Source organism: Carassius carassius, chromosome 10, assembly GCF_963082965.1.
Source record: "Carassius carassius chromosome 10, fCarCar2.1, whole genome shotgun sequence".
Classification (NCBI taxonomy): domain Eukaryota; kingdom Metazoa; phylum Chordata; class Actinopteri; order Cypriniformes; family Cyprinidae; genus Carassius; species Carassius carassius.
This window is the reverse complement of record NC_081764.1, coordinates 27,153,930-27,174,697: the sequence shown is the minus strand read 5'-3', so window position 1 is coordinate 27,174,697 and position 20,768 is coordinate 27,153,930. Positions and strand designations below refer to the sequence as shown.

General features: G+C 38.6%; 2 protein-coding genes across 2 annotated transcripts in view; one reads left to right on the top strand and one right to left on the bottom strand.

Annotated features, from left to right (window-relative positions):
• LOC132152032 (beta-crystallin A2-like) overlaps window positions 1-20,768 on the bottom strand; it is a 132,431-nt gene that overhangs the window by 12,753 nt on the left and 98,910 nt on the right. The gene's annotated exons all lie outside the window — the stretch shown is intronic.
• Window positions 358-20,643, top strand: LOC132152024 (transmembrane protein 198-B-like). Its single transcript, XM_059560648.1, has 6 exons — window positions 358-466; window positions 683-1,316; window positions 14,332-14,606; window positions 15,402-15,983; window positions 17,161-17,363; window positions 19,027-20,643. The coding sequence occupies exons 3-6, from the start codon at window positions 14,441-14,443 to the stop codon at window positions 19,180-19,182; spliced, it is 1,107 nt and encodes a 368-aa protein (XP_059416631.1). The 5' UTR covers window positions 358-466; window positions 683-1,316; window positions 14,332-14,440; the 3' UTR covers window positions 19,183-20,643.

Here is a 20,768-nt window from a genome sequence, read left to right as displayed (position 1 = left end):
TTATTTATCCAAACACACATACTTAGCGTACAGTTACAATTTTTCCACATAATATACATGTACATACATAAATGCTCTTTTTAATATACCTGCCATACATTGTCAATTTGTATATTGTCAATCCTTACCCACCTATTTGTATTTTTTATTCCTTATTGTGTTTTTTGTTCTGTCGCTGTTATGTTGCACTGCGGAGCTCTGTCACGAAAACAAATTCCTCGTATGTGTGAACATACCTGGCAATAAAGCTCATTCTGATTCTGATTCTGATGGGGTAATTTTTATATTTGGGTTAACTATCCCTTTAAGTAACCATAATTTCCGCAGTTCACTTGAGCCTTACGTGTCTATCGACCAGAGGGCAGCAGTGTATTTTGTAGGATACTTTCTTTGTCAAGTTGCTCACGTCATTGTTTTCCTTCGTCTGCTGGATTGTTGGGCTGAAATGTTTGAGTAGATACTTAATGTGAGGACAACGACAAATAGTTTACAGTGACATATTATATATTTAATCATGTCTTGTCTGATAAATGTACTAGCAGCATGCTTTGATTTTTGAATCTACGCATTTTTGCCAGTATAGGCACTTAATTCACATTAAATTAAATTAAATGTTCTATAATCTGTAAAGGCTATCGATTGTGTAACTACTACTTATACGGTTTTTATTTATTCTTTTTAGGAATCGATGAGAAAAGCAAATGAGCACGACAGTCTGAGCGTTTTATTACATGGATTATGCAGATGTATTGGTTCTTCTCAGATTTGCCCCCGATGATCCTCCCGAGTAGAGACTCCCATTAATCGGAATGAATTCCATGGATTTGCCCCTGTGTTCATTCAAATTCACGATCATCCGCTAGTAGCACTCGCGTGCCTATATCTCCTTGACCCCGCCTGCTCCGGTCAATACGGTCCGCCCAGATTCAGAGTGAGTAGGTAACATCAGTATTTATGTGTGTTTCGGCATCTTTTTGATCAGTGACTGTCATCCCACTAAAGCCACTGTACAGTATGGTATAATGTAGATCATATTTGTGCTTTATCAGTTTTAGATGACTTGTTCACAAATGCAAAACAATAGCCGGTGCGTGGTCTAATTGGCAGCACCCACGACCAACGGAAAGCCAATCGGGAGTCGACGGAACCTCGGGAACCTCACCGGAGCTTTCTGTCAAGACAAGTGCTTTCTCTCAAGTGTGCAAGGCTGCATCGATAGGACTGGAATGTGTCTGTTTAGATTAGACTGTCGGACGAACGAAGCCGAAGCACGGGACCGGGATCTGGGAGAAGCAGGATGCTGAACCGCGATCAGGGTGAGCGCATATGGCCACGTCTGGACGCTTTGTTCAGAATAACATCTTATGACAGTCGCTGGGTTGTTTTAAGCATACTGACATTGTCATTCATGCAAAAGACGCGTGTCAGTGTAAATGGCTGTACATCAGTAGCACAGGAGGATTTGTTTTGCGTGTTATGTACGGGATCATATCAAGAAAATAATGCCGTGGCCTACTTCGCTCACGGTGTCTTATCTGCACACACAGTCTAGATAAGTTTATGCATGAGATTTTAGTTCATTTAAAAGAGCATATGTTACGACATCGGTATGGTTTACCGCAGTCCGTCATTCATTTACACGCAATAACGCACGGAAATCTCCATGCATGTGAGTTCATATTTGCGGGTAAAGTGAATATGACCTTGTTTACATGCAACATTTGGGCATTGGCATGTCAGACGAGACACGACTTGCCACATACACATACTCACAAACTAACTTGAGTAAGACAGTCTCATGAACTTGGAAATTATTTTTGTTATTTGTTGGATGTATTTCAAGTGAGTGTTATAGGAAATTCAATTCATTTCATTTTAGTATATAACCATATAAACATAATTTTCTTGCTCCAAAGAAAATAAAAGGTGGGATTTTATTTTATTTTTTATTTATTTATTATTATTATTATTATTATTATTAAAAAAACAGAACATTTATTGAATTCCGGGATTTGACCGTTTTCATGATTTAAAGTTCTTGAACATTTTTGGTTATTGAACATGCGTGTATGGACTGTGCAAAAAAAAAAAAAAAAAAAAAAAACCTTGACAAAAAAAACCCTTTGACAATATATTCTGACCTATTATTAAACGTTACTATTATTGGCGCTTTTCCACTACACAGTACCAGCTCGCCTCGACTCGGCTCTGTTTGGTTTTCCACTGTGTAAAAGTTGTACCTGTACCGGCTTCCAGGTACTTTTTTTCGTACCACCTCCGGCGAGGTTCCAAGCGAGCTGAGGCGATACTATAATGTGACGTGAAAACACAGCAGACTGCTGATTGGTCAGAGAGAATCGTCACTATTCACTGCGTCATCATTACACGCGCCAGCTATAGTATCCAGATAGTATCCAGAATAACCCCGCCATTTTTAAAACAACGTTTGTCTTCTTGCTGTGAGAAACAGCCACATCCCGAGGATCAAAAACAACATGCACTCGATTTCCTCCATTGTCCTGTGTGTGTGGGTAGCGGGTGTGTGTCGCGTAGAAGATTACGTCACGGCAGTTTCCTGCAGCGTCGCTATGACAACCAGGTACTATTGTGGAGGTACTATCTGCAATGGAAAACGGAGCGAAAAGCGAGCCGAGCCGAGTCGAGTCGAGCTGGTACTGGTAATGGAAAAGTGCCATATAACACCACATTAACTAAACATACAGCACAACAAGTGTTGTCTGATTCCTGAGCGCATCCACTTGTGAACTAGTCATTTTTAGTGAACTCAAAAGAGCACAAGCAGCGCAGTCTGATTCCAGAACGAAGAACGTTTTTTGAGCCAGTTCTTTTTATAATGTTTTTATATTCAATAATGCTAGTTTAAAGTTAACTAAAACAAAGATTATTGTAATATGTTTTACATTTCGAACTTTTATTAAAACTTAACATTTAATTCAATGTAATACTTTATTGTTTCCAATTGTTCGTATTTTACAGTATATGGGTATCTATATACACATTTTCTGGTAACATTTCTGAATAATGACTCACCAAAAGTGAAATGAGAGTGTCATTCCAGTGTTTTTCATTTTATTTGTAATTTAATCTTATTTACGAACCGTGCTTTTCCTAAAGAAGAGTCAGTGATCTTGATCAGTGTCCTGTACATGTATATCCTCTTGATCTGCAAAAAATAATAATTTTTGCATCATCTTATCACCATGTCCTCCTCAGTTTTTTTGTTTGGTCTGATCCCATCAGAGTACTCATGCATTGTTGGTACATGCAATGAAAAACCAAAACATACCATATCAAGTCTGTTCACTGACAACAACAACACATTCACACACTGGCATTTGTCTTTCTAAACCGTCTGTTACTTTCTCATCCTCATTGTGGTGATCCAAGAAAATTGTAGACTGTTGCTTTAAAGAGTTGGTGACTGGCAGCACGTGTGCTGCTGACGGTTTTATATGTGTGTCTTTTGGCCTTTAGCCTGTGTTCCCTGGGAACATTTGGTATTGGCACATGTCACCCTTCGATTGCAGTGGTACAGTAAAGCAGTAGTAGTGGCACAGCACAAATGATGCCCCCAGGACAGTCCCCATCATTTGTCCTAAATGTCAGCACACATATCGAATCAGAGTTAATTCATCATGTCTGGTGAGGCTGTTCCTGTTTAGACAGCGTCACATTTAGCAGAGCTATCATGTGACACCACAACAGTGTTTTTAAATGGGTGGGAGCTTATCATTGCTATGCTTAGGTTACTATGATTAGTACCTGGTATATTATTGATTATGCCTTGGTCTGTTGTCAGGTGTTAGCGTAATTAATGTTGATAAATGTTTAATTCACATTGATTTGGGTTGTCAATATGGACATCAGATAAGGGATCACACTCAAGTGACATGGCTTCAATACACACATGCCTTTTTTAATCAATTCAGTAATCAAGTGCATATAACCATATAAGGCCTTTTAAGTCAAAATCCTGTCATTTCAATAGGAATCCATACAACGTAAGAACATCTTTAGTTTTCATTTTTGCATGAGCATTTTCAATGATTGGATGCATTTAACAAGTTGCTCATGTTGTTTGTACCACCATAATTTGACATATTGCTGCAGATATTGATGTGGTTTAGCTCTGTTTGCTGGCTCAAATTCCATGAACACAGAAACAGAGAAAAGTATTTTCCCCGGATGCAATTTATGATGAACAGACAGATCCATTGTCCTGCAGGCCTCTAGCTAGTTGGTCACATCAGAGTCTTTCCTACTCAGTTGTGTGTGCCACATGGGGATCTCTTTGTTCCATGTGCAAATCACCAAAAGACTTGTTATTCTTTTGATGTCCACCAACTCTTAACAAATATATGTTTCATTTTTATGATGAGAACAAGAGATTTCAAGTATGGAGAGCAATCTCAGCACAAAGGGAAAATGAACTCATTGCTTTGTTTTAAGAAATCTCAATCAGTCTGAATGTTTATTCCCATGTTATGTAACAGTTGTGTTGGTTGCGGAGCAGATTGTGGTAATTTCTGCATGTTGGCTAAATGGGTGTTTGAGGATCGGTGTTCATAGCATTACAGGGTAATAATGAACAAAATGATGGAGTTAAATGGTGTATGCAGCGAAGTCACAGGTGGTTAGGTGGAGGCATTCCTTAAGCTCTGAATAAACCCAACAGAAGAGAGCTGAAAAGACAGATAGGTGTTATAAAGTTGGCTCTTAAGAAAAACAAATGTGTAAAGTGAGGGTGGAAGGCATTGAGGTCATAATTCTAATAATCCACTCAACACAAGCCACATGTACTGCAGAATCTTATTACTGTAAATACCAGCGTGCACAAACACAGTTGTTGAACTAGCATCACGCTTGCATTTTCACTATTGTGTTATGAAAACCGTTACTTGTTATTGGATGGGACATTTCTGGAATTTTAGTCTGTTAATTTTAAATAGTCATTTATGAAATAAAAATGGACATGTGTACAAAGGACAAGGGTAGACGGCAGTGTTAATTTGAAGTAAATGAAAGCAAGGATTTGTGGGATGGTACAGTCAGTTTGAAAAGTTGTTCTGTTGAGAATCTTAGTGTAGATTGTTCAGCCAACAGAACATAAAAAAAATTCTAAGGATGTCCCAATCAGGTTTTTTGTGCCCCCAATCAGAACGGATCATTCGAATCTGCTTTATTATCAGTGCTGGAAACTCTTAACTTAACTTGTTGCTTAATATTTTTTTTGGAACCTGTGATTCTTTTTTTTCCAAGCTATTTGATTGTCATTATCCTTCAAAATATCTTCTTTTGTGTTCAACAGAAGAAAAGGTTTGAAACAACATGGTGATGTGTAAATTATTATTTCATTTTGGGTGAATTATCGCTGTAAGACATCAAAGCTGTACTGGAATAGACTCCAGTATGTCCATTCTTTATAGATTGTATAAAGGTCCATTGTGATGCTTTTCCGGGAAATAATCTAATTATTCATGTCAGTTTTCCTGCAATTTAGTTATTATTTGGCAGTGCTGTAAAATAAACTGTAATGATACAGAATAATGTATTTCAGTCTGATTCAGATTTTATGAAACCTTAAATAAACTGAATGTGCCATGGATCTGATGTCCTTGTTAGATTGGTAGCATTCCCATCTAAAGTCTGTCATCACTGATCAAATCTGTTTACTACAAAGCTCTTCCCTAGCTGGCTGTGATATTCAGTGGTCTGAGCAATGCCATAACTTATTTGTGTTGAGTTGTAGTGGAATAACCACAAAAGCTTTTGTTTGGCTCCCTGTCAGAGCCAAGCATTGTAGTGAAATAGGTTGTTGTAATCTGAGTATTTTCTTTTTTCTTTTTTTTTTCTTTCATTTCAGGTAGATGTCATGTGCATTGAATCATCCTGTTGCCCTGGAATGATCTGGTTTTATCCTTTTAGTATTTTCTCTGAACATTCATTTGACAACCAGATATTAAATTTAACACGTTGTCCATCATTGTTACTTTAAGGATCAATTAACCACCAAACTGGACAAATTTGGGGCCTTGAAAACCATGAATCAGCATAAAAAAATGCTAAATTTGTTCTTATATTATCAAAAAAATGTCCAGCCCATAGTAAGCATTTGTTTTGCATGTGTGTCTCTCTCGTTTTCCATTGATGTGACCTCTCTTTATTTAACTGTAGTTTGCCTCACGTGAGCATCCCTGTGGGTACAATTACAACTCTGACGCCAGAGGAACCTGGATTCAATTCAGAAGTCACAAGGTTTCTGTAATGATACATTGTATTCATTACAAGTGGTAGTTCGATGGGTTTTGTGTTTTTCCGTGTGGTTTTTTTAAATTATTTTTTTTAAGTTTTTTGTTTTGTCCAGATTATTTATTTTATATATATATATATATATATATATATATATATATATATATATATATATACACACATCTGTGGTATTTGCTTTGAAGTTGTCTGCTGTTTTGATACAATGTGTTTCCTGTAGACTAAAGCCCTATTCGGACGGGACTAGTTTTCTGAACTACGTTTGAGTTTCGATTCTTACTACCTGACGTCTGCGATTTTCATGTACAAATTCAGACGGGACTAACATCTCCGTGTTTATTCCATGTGAAATAAAATATCACCGGCAATCACAGACATTCGCATTCGGACGGGATTGGTTTTCTCAGAGGATCACTGAGTTTGCTGAAAAACTGTAGGTAATTTGCTCTGGAATTATCACAGAGGTTGTGTGAGAAAAACACAGACGTGGCAGATTCGGACGGGATTAAAATCACCAAGTACGTCTGTGAAACACATACAGTACAGACCAAAAGTTTGGACACACTTTTTTTATTCAAAGAGTTTTCTTTATTTTCATGACTATGAAAATTGTAGAGTCACACTGAAGGCATCAAGGGCTATTTGACCAAGAAGGAGAGTGATGGGGTGCTGCGCCAGATGACCTGGCCTCCACAGTCACCGGACCTGAACCCAATCGAGATGGTTTAGGGGTGAGCTGGACCGCAGACTGAAGGCAAAAGGGCCAACAAGTGCTAAGCATCTCTCGGGGAACTCCTTCAACACAGTTGGAAGACCATTTCAGGTGACTACCTCTTGAAGCTCATCAAGAGAATGCCAAGAGTCTGTAGTGAATCTACAATTTTCATAGTCATGAAAATAAAGAAAACTCTTTGAATGAGAAGGTGTGTCCAACCTTTTGGTCTGTAAAACTAGCCCCCTGTAAAACTAGTTCCGTCCGAATAGGGCTTAAGCCATGTGGTGTCAAGAGTATTGAAGCCTTGTCGTGCTGCGTGGCCCAGATTTTGGTTGTTTGAAACTACACCAGGAGGTTAATTTCCTTGTCATTCGGAGAAAAAAGTTATTGTTGTTAAAATAAGTTCTTGTCCACATTCATGCATTTTGGTCAGCTTTGTAAAACTCCGTCTGAAGAGTTGTGAAATCTTTCATCTGATTCCATTTTCTAGTTCTCTGCACAACCAGGCTGTGGGTTCCTTTCAGCCTACGTCAGCAGATATTGCAGGCGACACATGAACAGAATGAGCAGAGCGTGACTGATCCATTATGAAGGAGTTATGCAAGAGGGAGATCTCTTATTCTTCCCCCCACACACACTTTCACCCTCTTCTTAATTGTTTTATTCTTCACATTATATTCCCCTCTAAGTCTCTTACACTCTTTAAAAAAATCACTTTTTTCACTCATTGCCTTTCAACACAAATTCTTTCCTCTTTTTTTTTTTTTTATTCTGTTCTCTCTATTCTCTACCCAGCTTTCTTCCACTGGCAGTGTTCCAGGTTCACCCACACACATATACACACATTCACTCACACTGATCTTTTCCGGAGTGGAATTCTGTAACTCCACGCTGGGTGTTTGGCAGTGTCCAAACCGCAATGGGATGAAAGAAAAACAGCCCCTGCAGGGTTTGGACGAGACGGCAGACTATTTTAGTAGCAGCCTGTTCCGATTCATGAAAATAGAAAAATCAGCTAGTGGTGGGTTATCATTATGATGATGGTTGTGGTGTGTTGGGCGCTATCTATATAATGTGTGAACGAGATTCTGCTTCCAGGTCTGTGCAAATACGAGTGTTTGTATGTGTTTTTACATCGATTGAAACAGAGAAAATGTGAAAATGTTTGTGAAAGGAAAAGATGGGGTGTAGTTTTTGGCATCTTTGTGAGGATGTGATTTAAGCTTACAGCTGGACAGATGCTTTTCTGAGATTCTGCAGCAAACTAAGTCTAGTAGACAGTACTGGAACAAAACACACAGTTCGAGTCCAGAACTTTGAGTCTGAGTACATGAGCAAAACTGGAAAGAAAGTTGGCAAAGAAGACAAGCAACTCTAGAGGCTAGATAAGATATGCGATACAGTAAGAGAACACTATGATCTTGTAGAAGGGTGATGCATCAGTCTAGAACCCTGTGCTCTGATGAACATACACACTGTTCAACCTATCAGCCAAATTATTCACGAACTGAATGCTTTCCAAACACGACACTGTCTAAAGCACGCACACACATACTCACAATATAATCTGCAGCCAACGCATGCTGACAGTGCTGTAGGTGGGTTACTTCATAGATTATTGGTGTTGGGTGTGGGTGACTAAGGGAGTCGTGAGAGAACGTAGCCCACAGACAAGGCCCTGCTGCTGGGTAAGACAAGACAGCTTGTAGGGGGTGTAGCAGGTGGTACCGGATTGGTTTCTGCTATCAAATACCACTCACATAGTGCCACTCATTCAGTACATCATCAAACACTTACAAACAAATTACTATGGCATAGTTATTCATGCGTGAATCAGTCTGGAATCAGTTGCCCTTTTTGTTTTTCAATTGGGACATATTCCAGTATTGACTGTTATTATAAAAAAATAATAATAATTATATGATGTTAATTCTACACATACTGTATGATAATATCGTTAATAATCCAGCGATAGTAACGTATCTGGTTGACAATCCAACATAATGAGTGGTGGTATTGCACCTTAAAGCTAGTTGCCACCCATCAATAACATGGGAAGAAGTCAAAGATAAATTTGACTAATAGTATCATTTATTTATTTAAAAGGTCTATATATATCACAATAATATTCTTGCCCTAATCACACCTGAGCATGCTAATCAGTGTCTTCAGGATCATTAGAAAATCACAGGTAGGTGAGTTTGATCAAGGTTGGAGCTAAACTCTGCGACGCATTGGCCCCCCAGGACAAGATTTGAATAACCCTGCGTTACACCTTCTCTGACTTTTAGTATTAAAGGAATAGTCCATCCAAATCTGAAATTTCTGTTTACTCACCCTCAAGTTGTTTCAAATCTGTATGCGTTTCTTTCTTCTGTGGAACATAAAAGACTATGTTTTAAAGAATGTTGATAACCAAACAGCTGCCGGTCTCCATTTACATTCATAGTATGAAACAAATACTGTGGAAGTCAAAGGGGGAGCAGCGACTGTTTGGTTATCCACATTTTTCAACATATTTTGTGTTCCGCTGAAAGAGAAATTCATTTAAGTTTGAAGCGGCTTGAAGGGTGAGTAAATGATGGCAGAATTAGCATTTTTGTGTAACCTATCACTTTAAGTTCCTCCCACTAATGTATCTTTAAGACTTGTTAATAAACTCTGTGTGCCAGTGTAGCTCTCACTGTCACTCATCAAACAAAAGCTAGTTACTGAATACTGAATAGGTGTTGATTTGATATGTGGGAAAAAGTATGTAAATGTCTTCATGGTTTTAATGTCAGTAACGTGAAATTCTAAATGACACTAATTTTTCAAAATTTTTGTAGCTTAGTTTTCATAAATGGCATTTCCAGACTAGTGAATTGTGAATAGTCATATGCTGAGCATATCAAAGTTTTTTATTTCATAGAAGCCTGAAAATTCCAGTTTTTCACAAAACGTCCTCTTTAAACATGTTCTTTTCTGTGTTAAAGGTTTAGTTCACCCAAATATAAAAATTATGTCATTAATGACTCACCCTCATGTCGTTCCAAACCCGTAAGACCTTTTCTGGTGCGCCCAAAAACAAAGATAACACGTCAATGCTGAAGACGTCAAACGAGAAGACAATGCTGAATAAAGTCGAAATTTGTGTTAATTTGGACCAAAATGTATTTTTGATGCTTCAACAAATTCTAACTGACCCTCTGATGTCACATGGACTACTTTGATGATGTTTTTATTACCTTTCTGGACATGGACAGTATACCGTACATAAATTTTCAATGAAGGGACAGAAAGCTCTCGGACTAAATCTAAAATATCTTAAACTGTGTTCCGAAGATGAACAGAGGTCTTACGGGTTTGGAACAACATGAGGGTGAGTCATTAATGACATAATTTTCATTTTTGGGTGAAATAACCCTTTAAGTTGAAAGGTTAAAACAAGATAATTTCATGGAGGAGGTGGCAACATCTCCATCTGTAAAGTGTTTAGCTATATTTGCACTAAAGCAGTTTATCAAGTATACAATGGTGCATCTCCTCATTGCCTTTTATTCAGAACAGCCACTCATCTCCCGGTTGGATGTTATTCATTTTTTTATTTATTTATTTTTTTAGGGGGAAGGTTGGACTATTTCAGTTTACTGGAATTATGGGTATGTAAGGGAAAATGAACAAAACAAAGAGATTTAATCTCATTGAGTGCTCAGCTTTTACATAAAATGGTGAAAGATGAATTGGATGGTTGTTTGAACATGCTATCTGAGATAGAATTTACCAGGTGGCTAATGTTGGACCAGCGGATGATGAATCATAGTGTTTGTCAGTAATCTGATTATGTTGTTGCTATGGAGGACAGATAAACACAAGAGTGTGACTGTGAGGTTAATCAAAATGCGTTAAGGTGAGAAACTGAAGCACAGGTGTCCGAATCCACTAAAACACCTTCAGGAATTGAAGATGGGGAACGCTAAGCCTTAAATGGAAAGAAGTGCAAGTTGAGGTAAATTACCACAGATGAAAGTAATTAATGAGCTTTACAGAAGAACAGCAAGGGAGGAGGAGCAAAATACAGTGGGAGGATATGAACTTAGCAAAAGGAAGGCAAACAGAAACAATAGAACAAATTGAAGCCAGACAAACCTAACAGCTGTGTCAGATTATGTTACCACGTTTAAAGTGTCCATCTCACTGGCCAACAACAGGCGGGACAATACTCTTAAGAGGTCATGATATCACCATGACCAATAAAGAGGTGTTGTCTATTTGAATGTGGTCACCCCTGTGACCTCAGGTAACCTCTGTAAAGTAACAGAGTCAGAAAGTATCAGAATTCACAGCAGTTTAACTCATTTCACCGTCACCAGAGCCCAGTAGAAGAATGGAGATAACGGTAATACTTTAGTATAGGGACCCATTCTCAGTATTAACTACAGTAGTTGCTTATTAGCATGCCTATTATTAACATATTGGCTGTTTATTAGTACTTATAAAGCACATGTTCTGCATCGCCATAAACCCTAATCCTAATCCTACCCAATACCTAAATTTAACAACTACCTTACTAACTATTAATAAGCAGCAAAATAGGAGTTTATTGAGGCAAAAGTTGTAGTTAATGGTTTGTTAATAGCAAAAATTGGACCTTAAAATAAAATGTGACTTTGCACATGAGCAAAGTCAGTCTCTTATGCTCCCCGAGGATGCATTTTTTGATTTAAAAAATACAGTCAAAAAGTTATATTGTGAGCTGCTATTATGGCAATTTAAAATAACTGTTATCCGTTTTAAAATGTAGTTCATTTCTGTGATGGCAAAGCTAAATTAAGCAGCCTTCAGTGTCACATGATGCTGATTTAGTGCTCAATTAACATTTCTTATCAATATCAATGTAGAAAACAGTTGTGCTGCCTGCCTGCCTCATATATTTTGTGAAACCATGATACATTTATTAGAATATTTTGATGCATAGAAAGTTCAGAAGAACAACATTTATTGGTGATAATTATTTTTGCATCTTTTTTTATTTTTTATCTAAACACTTCTCATTTCATTCTCCATTAAAAATGATGTGTAAAACTGAGTCTGCTGAGTAAAATCTTCGGTCTTCCCCAAACATTTTCCCATTTGTCAGTCTTTAACTGTCATTACATGTCAAACTTGGACTCTGTGATTTAATTAGACTAGTGGCTTCTTGTGTAGCCAGATGTGAGTTCAAGCATTTAGGAGAGCGGTAGTGTATGTCTGTGTAAAGCATGAATGAGGCTATGGTGGTTAGTTCATTTTAGTTCCTCAGGTTCCACAAGCTAGAATGACTCTGATTGGCTACTGGTCTGTTGCTATGGAGGGGTAGGCTGTCTTTGTATTGGTTAATACTGCCTGTCCCTGAGCCGGTAAGGTTTGCAATCCTTTCATTGTTATGGTCACAGACAGGAAGTGGAAGGTCATTATTTTTGGACGTCTGACTGGATAGGCTGATCTGTTGATTTATAATGAGGAAAGAATGGCTGTCTTTCTCTCTGTGTCAGATTGCAGTTTGGTTTGGCAGGGATCCTCTGCCACGTGAGGGTTTGATGTAAACCAAGCTTTGATTATCCCTAAGTTAAAGATAATTACTAAGGCATGTGTTTTGTATGACAGAGCAGGGGAGAAAATAGCCAGGGAGTGTAAGCGAATGAAGAATGTTCTCACGTTCAACTCGGATTGGCTTCAGGGGAATTATGGGCTAGGGATATACAACACTATAGTTTCATAATCTACTCCTCAGTGGCTTTTCTGAATGACTAGTTGACTAGTCCGTCTCAAGGAAGCCCTGTATAATTAAGTTGGTTTAGGGCCATGCCCACCAGATCAGACGCGTTTCGTATGATGTGTCTCTGCATTCAGAAACAGCACAGCCATATATAACACTGCAGAATGGGAAAAAAGCAGCACAGCTTTTATGGCTAATTTGGCATTGCTTTAAAAGAGACAGTTTTTTTTCTTGATTTAGTCATTACATGATTCACTTTCACTATTCAACTATAGTAGTCAATTGACTGCAATAACAATGTCTGATTTTTATGAAATAATTGTCCTTTCAGGCATTCTTTTCAGGCATTCTTTCAACACAAACTTCTCAGAGTGAATTGTGGACTTATATATCGTAGAGTCAGCCTTACATGACCCAAAATCCTTTCCGAGGAGATTCACACATAATAGTTAAGTTCAGGGGACAGAGTAAACAGAAAGAAGGGGGAAACCTCTGATCTGTTATGGATTAGGAGTGGAGTGAGGATTATTATAAACCTGTAAAACTTGAATACTGTGCTAGATATAGGCCTTGTTGGATTTTCTATATTCTATGTAGCAAATCTTAACTGCTTTCTTTTGGTACATTTTTAAGATGGCCTGAAGCACACTGTCATACTGAAGTAAACACAAAAGACACTTAAGTAACTGTTTACGTAACTGTTTACGCGTTCATTTATAAGCGAAAGCCAGCTAATTCCTGAGTTGGCGATAAGCAGGACGAAGATGAGGAGACCGTAAATATATTTTATACAGAGTAAATTAACATCTCTTGTCTCTTCACCAAGTGATCAAAGAAATACTGGTATGTAAAATCTTTGAAGTGAATCCCAACAGCGCGAAATTATGACAAATGTCAATCTAAAGTGATGTACAGTTGCATGAATACCATTTTGGCTGTTAAGACCGCGTAGCAAAACATCTTACTGACCTTAATCAGATTTAGTACCATATATGGACGTGGCCCAAAAGATCAGATTCCATGTTTGTGCTGTTTACACTCTTATGAAACGAAATGAACTGAGTCAAATATGAGATTTGGGCCACATTTTCCTGCAGTGTGAAACTGTGAATGTAGCGAAGTTGAATATAACCAAAGACTATAGAATTCCCAAGACATGTCACGAGTATTGTTTTGAATAAGGAAAAATGCAATGCTCAATATGGCCACTCAATCACTGGAAGCCCCACCTTCTAAATGAAAGAGCCTATCGGTGAAGTCACCCCGTCACTGCAGCTGCCATTAGAAGTCCCGGTAGAAACCATTAGCGCTCTGAGACATGCTCCTAGGTCTGCGCATGCGCACTGGCTGATCTAGCTTGAGAAATAAGCTTTTTATAACGCTATTTGAGCAAAAGTAAAAAGATTTATGACATAGATGTTGTCCGATTGCTTTGGTGAATTTCAAATATGAAATGTAATCCTAAATTTAGTGAAATTTTTTGGAGAATTGGATGTTTACCCATTCAAAGAGATAGGAGCTGCACTTGGATGCCCAAGAGGCACTTCAAACATTTATTTTCATCATTTATTTTCCTATCTCTCTCTCACAGGTAGATTTATGTGGACTCGAGGTGTACCCTGATTTCCCAGCCCCTAACCCTTCCCTCCATCACCCCCACCCTACAACCTGTTTATTCCATCCAGCACACTACAGTCACCATGACGTCCACCTTGCAGACAGTTGCCCTTAAGCTGGCCCCTCCTTCAAGAGAAGCTGGACCAGAGCAGTTGGAGCCTTGTAATGGAGCGGGGCAACGTTATGAGGTGGTCCCCTCAGTGGTCTGCTCTATGTGCTGTCTCTTCGGAATAATCTATTGCTTCTTTGGTGAGTTGAGTTTTCATGGAGGTTTTGAATGTGTTTTTGTCTATTTCTGTGTCAAAGCCATGTTCTTATTCTAAACCCCCCCCCCCCACTTTTAAATATTTCATGAGGTTCTAAATAAGGTCATGGCTTGTATAACTGTACTGCACTCTACATGAGATGGGCACAGATTTAAAGGGGACATATTCCATTATTTTGCTCCATTTGTCTTTCCCCCTTAAAGTCCACTTTTCTTGTTAGTCATCAGCTGTCATGTAGAATTTGTAGAATTTAATGGATGTTTTTGATATTGTACCTTTAAGCCTTCCCTATCATGAATCAGAAATGCAAACAATAGCGTTTAATGGACATTGATTAGAAAATGTGGGTGATCATGTGTTATATAATCTACATTGTAATATTTTGATGCATTATATATATAAATTAAATAATGCTCTCCTAAACTTGGTTTTTGCTTTTCCCTTATGTTTTTTTTATCAATCTGTAAAAGAAGTTTTACCATGGTGTAGAGCTGGCAATATTATACATGAAAGGTCCTGAGTGATTAATCCTCAAAATCAATTTTCCATATTGTTTTGGATTTTTTTTGTTCACTGACAACACTGGAAAGTGTTGAACTGCTAATAAACTGAGCAGAAACATGGTCTCACACTATTGTGCTATTCTTGAGCTGTGAAATCAGCCACTGCATGAATTTCCATCTAGCTATTTGTATCTTTTTCTTCTACATCCTTCACTCTTTCTCACATTTTTTTCACTCACTCAGTTCTCACCTCCTGTTCTTTCTCCCTTTTGCAGGTTACCGCTGTTTTAAGGCTGTACTCTTCCTGACGGGGCTCATGTTCGGTTCTGTAATCATCTTCCTGCTCTGTTACAAAGAGCGAGTATTGGACACACAGCTGAGCATTGAGGCCAGCGTGGGCATTGGCCTGGGCATCGGCACCCTGTGTGGCCTAGTGACCATGTTGGTACGCAGCGTTGGGCTTTTCATGGTGGGGCTGCTCCTGGGACTGCTGGTGGGTATCGGGACCATGATAGGAATGGAGGAGCTGTCGTCCAACCCCCCGCGGTCAGTATGGGTGCCCCTGGGTGTCCTGCTGGGGCTGGGCATGCTGTTCGCCGTCCTCACCCTGCAGTGGCAGAGGTGCTTCACCACCCTCTCCACAGCTGTGTTTGGGGCTGCAGTGATAGTCGTGGCTACAGATTATTTCGTGGAGCTCTTCGCTCTGGTGAGATATATTTACGAGCGGGTGAAAACGGGCCCCCGGGAGCCAGTGTGCTGGACTACGTGGGTGGTCCTGGGAGCCTGGCCTGCTCTCGCCCTGCTGGGTGTTTTGGTGCAATGGAAAGTGACAGCAGAGGGCTACTCCCACACGAAGGGTGAGTCAGGGACGAACAGAGTATTTGCATTATATGGCCCACTGTTCTTGTGGATGTACTGTACTGGAGAGGGAGAGAAGGTTGTATGAATGTGTGCAGCACAGCAGATGGATCTTGTCTGTTGGTGTGCTCTCAGGCCTGTGTGACTAATGATCACAGAAACAATCATGCAGAGCATCTCTGTCTGTCTGTTTCCAGTACAGTAAAGTTGTGTGTGCACTGACTGGTTTATAAAGTCTTTCTTCTTAAAGAAATAGTTCACAAAAACATGAAAGTTTGGCACTATTTCACCCTCAGATCATTCCCAAACTGTATGATTTTCTTTCCTCCATGGAACACATGAGGAGTTTAATAAAACATGCAAAAGGCTCTTTTGAAAGTGAAAGAGTACAGATGCTGTCAAACTCCAAACATGACAATAAAAGTACCATATAAGTAGTCTATACTAGGGCTGAATGATTAATCTAAATAAAATCAAAACTGTTTTTAACGGCTTAGTGCAATTATCAAATAGTAAAGGCTGTGATTTAAGTAAACAAATATATACAAAGCTGGTTTTAGAGCAAAGTGTGGCACTTGTGTTTCATTACACACATGCAGCTCATGATCCAGTGTTTTTAGTGTTTTGGAAGCATCAATAAAATATTGTTGTAGTAGTAGTTATTTTTCTTTTTCTTAAATAACATTAAATAGTAAAATAGTATTATTACAGAAGTAATATTTCTTATTTTTGCCATTTAAGGGATTAAGATAAAGTGTTACACCTGGGTTTGTGCCAGAGAATGTGGCTTATGTAGACATGTAAACACAAATGTAGGTTTTTGAAAAGTGTGCATGAGTAAAGAGAAGAACAGATAACTAAAGTAAAGGTAGTGTGGGAAAAGCAGCTTACTGGTGGATCGACATAAATATGCAGGTTGGTAACACCGTTAACACAGTGCATGTAAACATGAACAGCGCTTTTATGTCTTAAGCAAATTTATTGCAATAACAAGAAAGCCGATGTGCATGTTAATATACTCTGTCTGTGCAAACATGGGGCAATCGACAAAAAAAAAATTTTTGCATGCAAGTCATAAATGTACATGAATGATGACCGTTTACATTTTTTTATAAATAAAACATAATGTTCCATATGTATGTTGCTGTTATGCAATGTGCTCTCTCTCTTTCTCAGTGATGATCAGTCGCCAGCAGCGGCGAGTTCAGCTTATGCGTATTCGTCAGAAAGAGGAGAGGAGGGAGAGCAGCAGAAAGAAAAAGAAGAAGCAGCCGCAGAACTCAAACCACACACATGCCGCCAAAGCCCTGCACCCAGAGCCCGCCTACCGCAGGAAACCCAACCCTATACGACGCTTTGATGGAGATGTGCTTTCTCCTGTGAGTCCACACACAACATCCTACACGTTCCTGCTTGCTCTAAGAGTTGAAATTAATTTGAAGGTGACAAACACCACCGCAACCTATTATGTGCAAAAGATTGTCCCCTTAGTTAATTGTTTCTTGTCAACTGTTTTTTCAGCCTTGTTAATTTTCTAATTATCTGGATGGATAATATATTTAACCCTTTACGCAATGATCGTATGTGTAATGATCACTCAAGGCTGGTCCCTGACTTGTAGAATCACACCAGTGTAATTAAAACATTTAGTACGTCGTGTTCAACTGCTGAATTTAAATCTGCTTTTTGACTGGCACTGAGACAGAAAAGAGACTTGCTTAGCACTTGTCATTTATCACAACTGTTCAGTGTTTAACCACATAATGTTTGTTTTAGGTTTAAGACATTTAAATACACATAAGGTCTACCAAAAACATTTAGAGTTCATAAAATGCACGTTGTCGTTTATGGAAACTAATAATAACAATATATATACAGTACTTAATTTGTAAATTGCGAGGTCCCAGAAAAAAATGGGGTAAGGGATACAGCATGTGATTACAGAAAGGAAAGGTAACGGAGCATTCGCGCAATCACATTGGTGGACCAGTTTAAGTGATTAGGAGCGTGCATCAAATGCTTTTAGGGTCTGTGCCATGAATAACCTGGAAATGCCATGCAATTTTAAAACAGCAAATTCCAGGCCTAAAAAAAAAGTTTTAAAAAAGTACTGGTATTTTATTTTACAAATCTCTGTAATAGAGTTATATTTAGTCAGGTCCTAAATATAGGTGGGGGAGTGTGTGTAGCTATATCGCATGGTTTATCGCAGCTTTCAAGTTCATAATGAGGGAAATCATGCATTTTTTCAACATAGCATGTAGGTTTGAATAATAAAATAAATCCACACAAACTGATTATAAAGTAGGAGTTTATATGAATTGTATCTCTGAGGGGAACTGACTTCAGAATCTTCAGAAAAGTTGACTTTGTATTTTCTTTTCATCTTGCCTCTGAACAATGCATATTAAAGTAGTGTTCATAAGCAGCTCTGCTTTATTTACAGCGGTAACCCAGGAAACATTGAATCATTGCTGTTCTTAAGCGCCACCTGCTGTCAGAGAGTGAATCTGCGTCTCATTCAGCACGTCTGCGGTTTCGTTCAGATATGTTTTATGTAGTATAGTTTCACAAAACTAAAGTCAGACCATTCTGTTTTTGCTTCAAATTTAGAAATAATACAAATGTAATAATACAAATACAAGTGTAATTTAGATTAAAAACTGCTCATGCTGCATGTATGCTGCCTCTTTGTTTGGATCATGGTTAAAATCCAGTGGTTGCCTCTAATTTTAAAATGGAAGAGCACAGACAAAGCCTTGTTCATATTAAGAGTTATTACGATTTGTGTACCTTACTAAAATTTCAAATTAGTTTTGTTATATTTCAGTTTCACAAAGAAAGGTGCAGCAATAGCCTAATAAAACGACACCTTTTCATTTACTGTATTATGTCTTCAAACTCATTTTGTTAAAAAAAAATTGTTAGAAAATCAAGTCAAAATGAATCGTTGAGTGAACTGTTGCATTCCTAGATTATTTTTTTATATAATGTAGTAATATTTTGGTTTTTGTTCTATTTATGTGTTTTTCTCTCTGGCAGAGCTACATCCAGAGTTTTCGGGACAGACAGGTGGATGGACGTGCTTATCCTGTGGGTGGACTGATGACTTCGGGTCACACAAGTGTGGACATGGACTATGACTGTGGATCCAGGGTCCCCCTCACTTCTGGGGTCGGACCACATGTTCGAGTCTGACCACTTCTTGACAAAAACACACACCCAAACACTCAAATCCGGTGCTGCCCTGACCCTGGGTCCTGCACACACAGAGGCTTGGGTCTCCACATCATTCGAAACCAACAATGAAAGCACTTCTAATTATAATACTAGACGCATCATTCCGAGACCACGTTTGTATTAAAAAACGCTGCTTTAACACACTCAATCACACTAACACACTTGACCTGAACATGTGCCTGAGACGTGGCATTCTGTTCACCTAATACTGAAACCATCATGAGGTGGTCCAAAAAAAAAAAAATCTGGTCACCATTCTGTCAAATTTTCTAAAAACGTCTGTGGTGAATTAGCGTGTTGCCCGTTCATCAATGTTTCCCGATATTGCATTTCTGTTTGTGAAAAATTCGTCAGTTGGTGCTGAATCTTGTCTTTGTACTACAACGCCGGCTGCCATTTTGAAGTCAGCCGTTCCTCCTCTCATTGTGAAGTCTGTGGATTCCACCAGTCAGTGTCTGTACTGTGAGATCCTGCATTCCAGCCCAGGACTGTACCAAATACCGTCAAGCAGGGGTGCCTTCGAGACACCACTAAGAAACTCTCTCAGGAGAATCTAACTCCTTAGCCTTGCTTCAGAAAGGCTGTAGGGCAAAGAGCCATATTACTGCTGATCAGAGCCACCTGGTCCACTCTGGGATGCAGAGCTGAATGCCTGGTGATGAAAAGAACGAGGACAAGATGGAGGAAAAGAGCGAAGATGATACTCAGGGACAGCGTGGATGTTTTAGAATATTGGGGGAAGATCTATAAAGCTCATGGACAAGAAATGATGATGCAAAAACTGTAAATTTGTCCCCTCGGATGCAAGTGCAAATGTATGTCATCATGAGCGTTCAGTTACTGCGGTGTATAAAACTACTTTGCAAGTAAACATATAGGGTGGAAATTAGGGTTAAGGAGCAAATGTCCTTCTTAAAAGATCCCCACAATCCTTTGGGGCAAACTGCATGACATAAACAACCCCATTTTCCTTTCCTCAGTGCATTGTCAGGCCCATCTTCATACAGACAGTAGAAATGAGCAGTTTCCGCCATGGTGTCTCTTTTTTTTATTCTGCAAAGCAGAAAAGTCTATGTTATGTACATAAAATGCACATTTAGTATATCCATTTCAACATGGGCTCTCATATTTATTAGATATTGGTTTATTTCTAATTAATTTCTTTTCAAGGGATTCTGAGTCCCGACAGGTAGATGGATGGTGGTATTTATTAGTTTGTTCGGTTTTACATGCCTAGTTATGTTTTCTTTATAACTTACCGTCTGATAACGGAGTGTATTCTTAAAAAGTCTTAATGCAATGAAACCGTTGACAATCTGACATCAACTTTGTTTTTTGTTTTTTGTTTTTTTTGCACTGTACAACAGCATGTGTTAGTATGGGCCTGGTTATTATGGTAAACTTTGTGAATTCACTGTCTCTTGTGATCTATGATTCATCTCTCTATTTCTGTCTGGGCATATTTATACTCGTGTATACAGTAGGTGAACAGACGCACACACACACACACACACACACACAGAAAACATTAATGGAATGTGTTG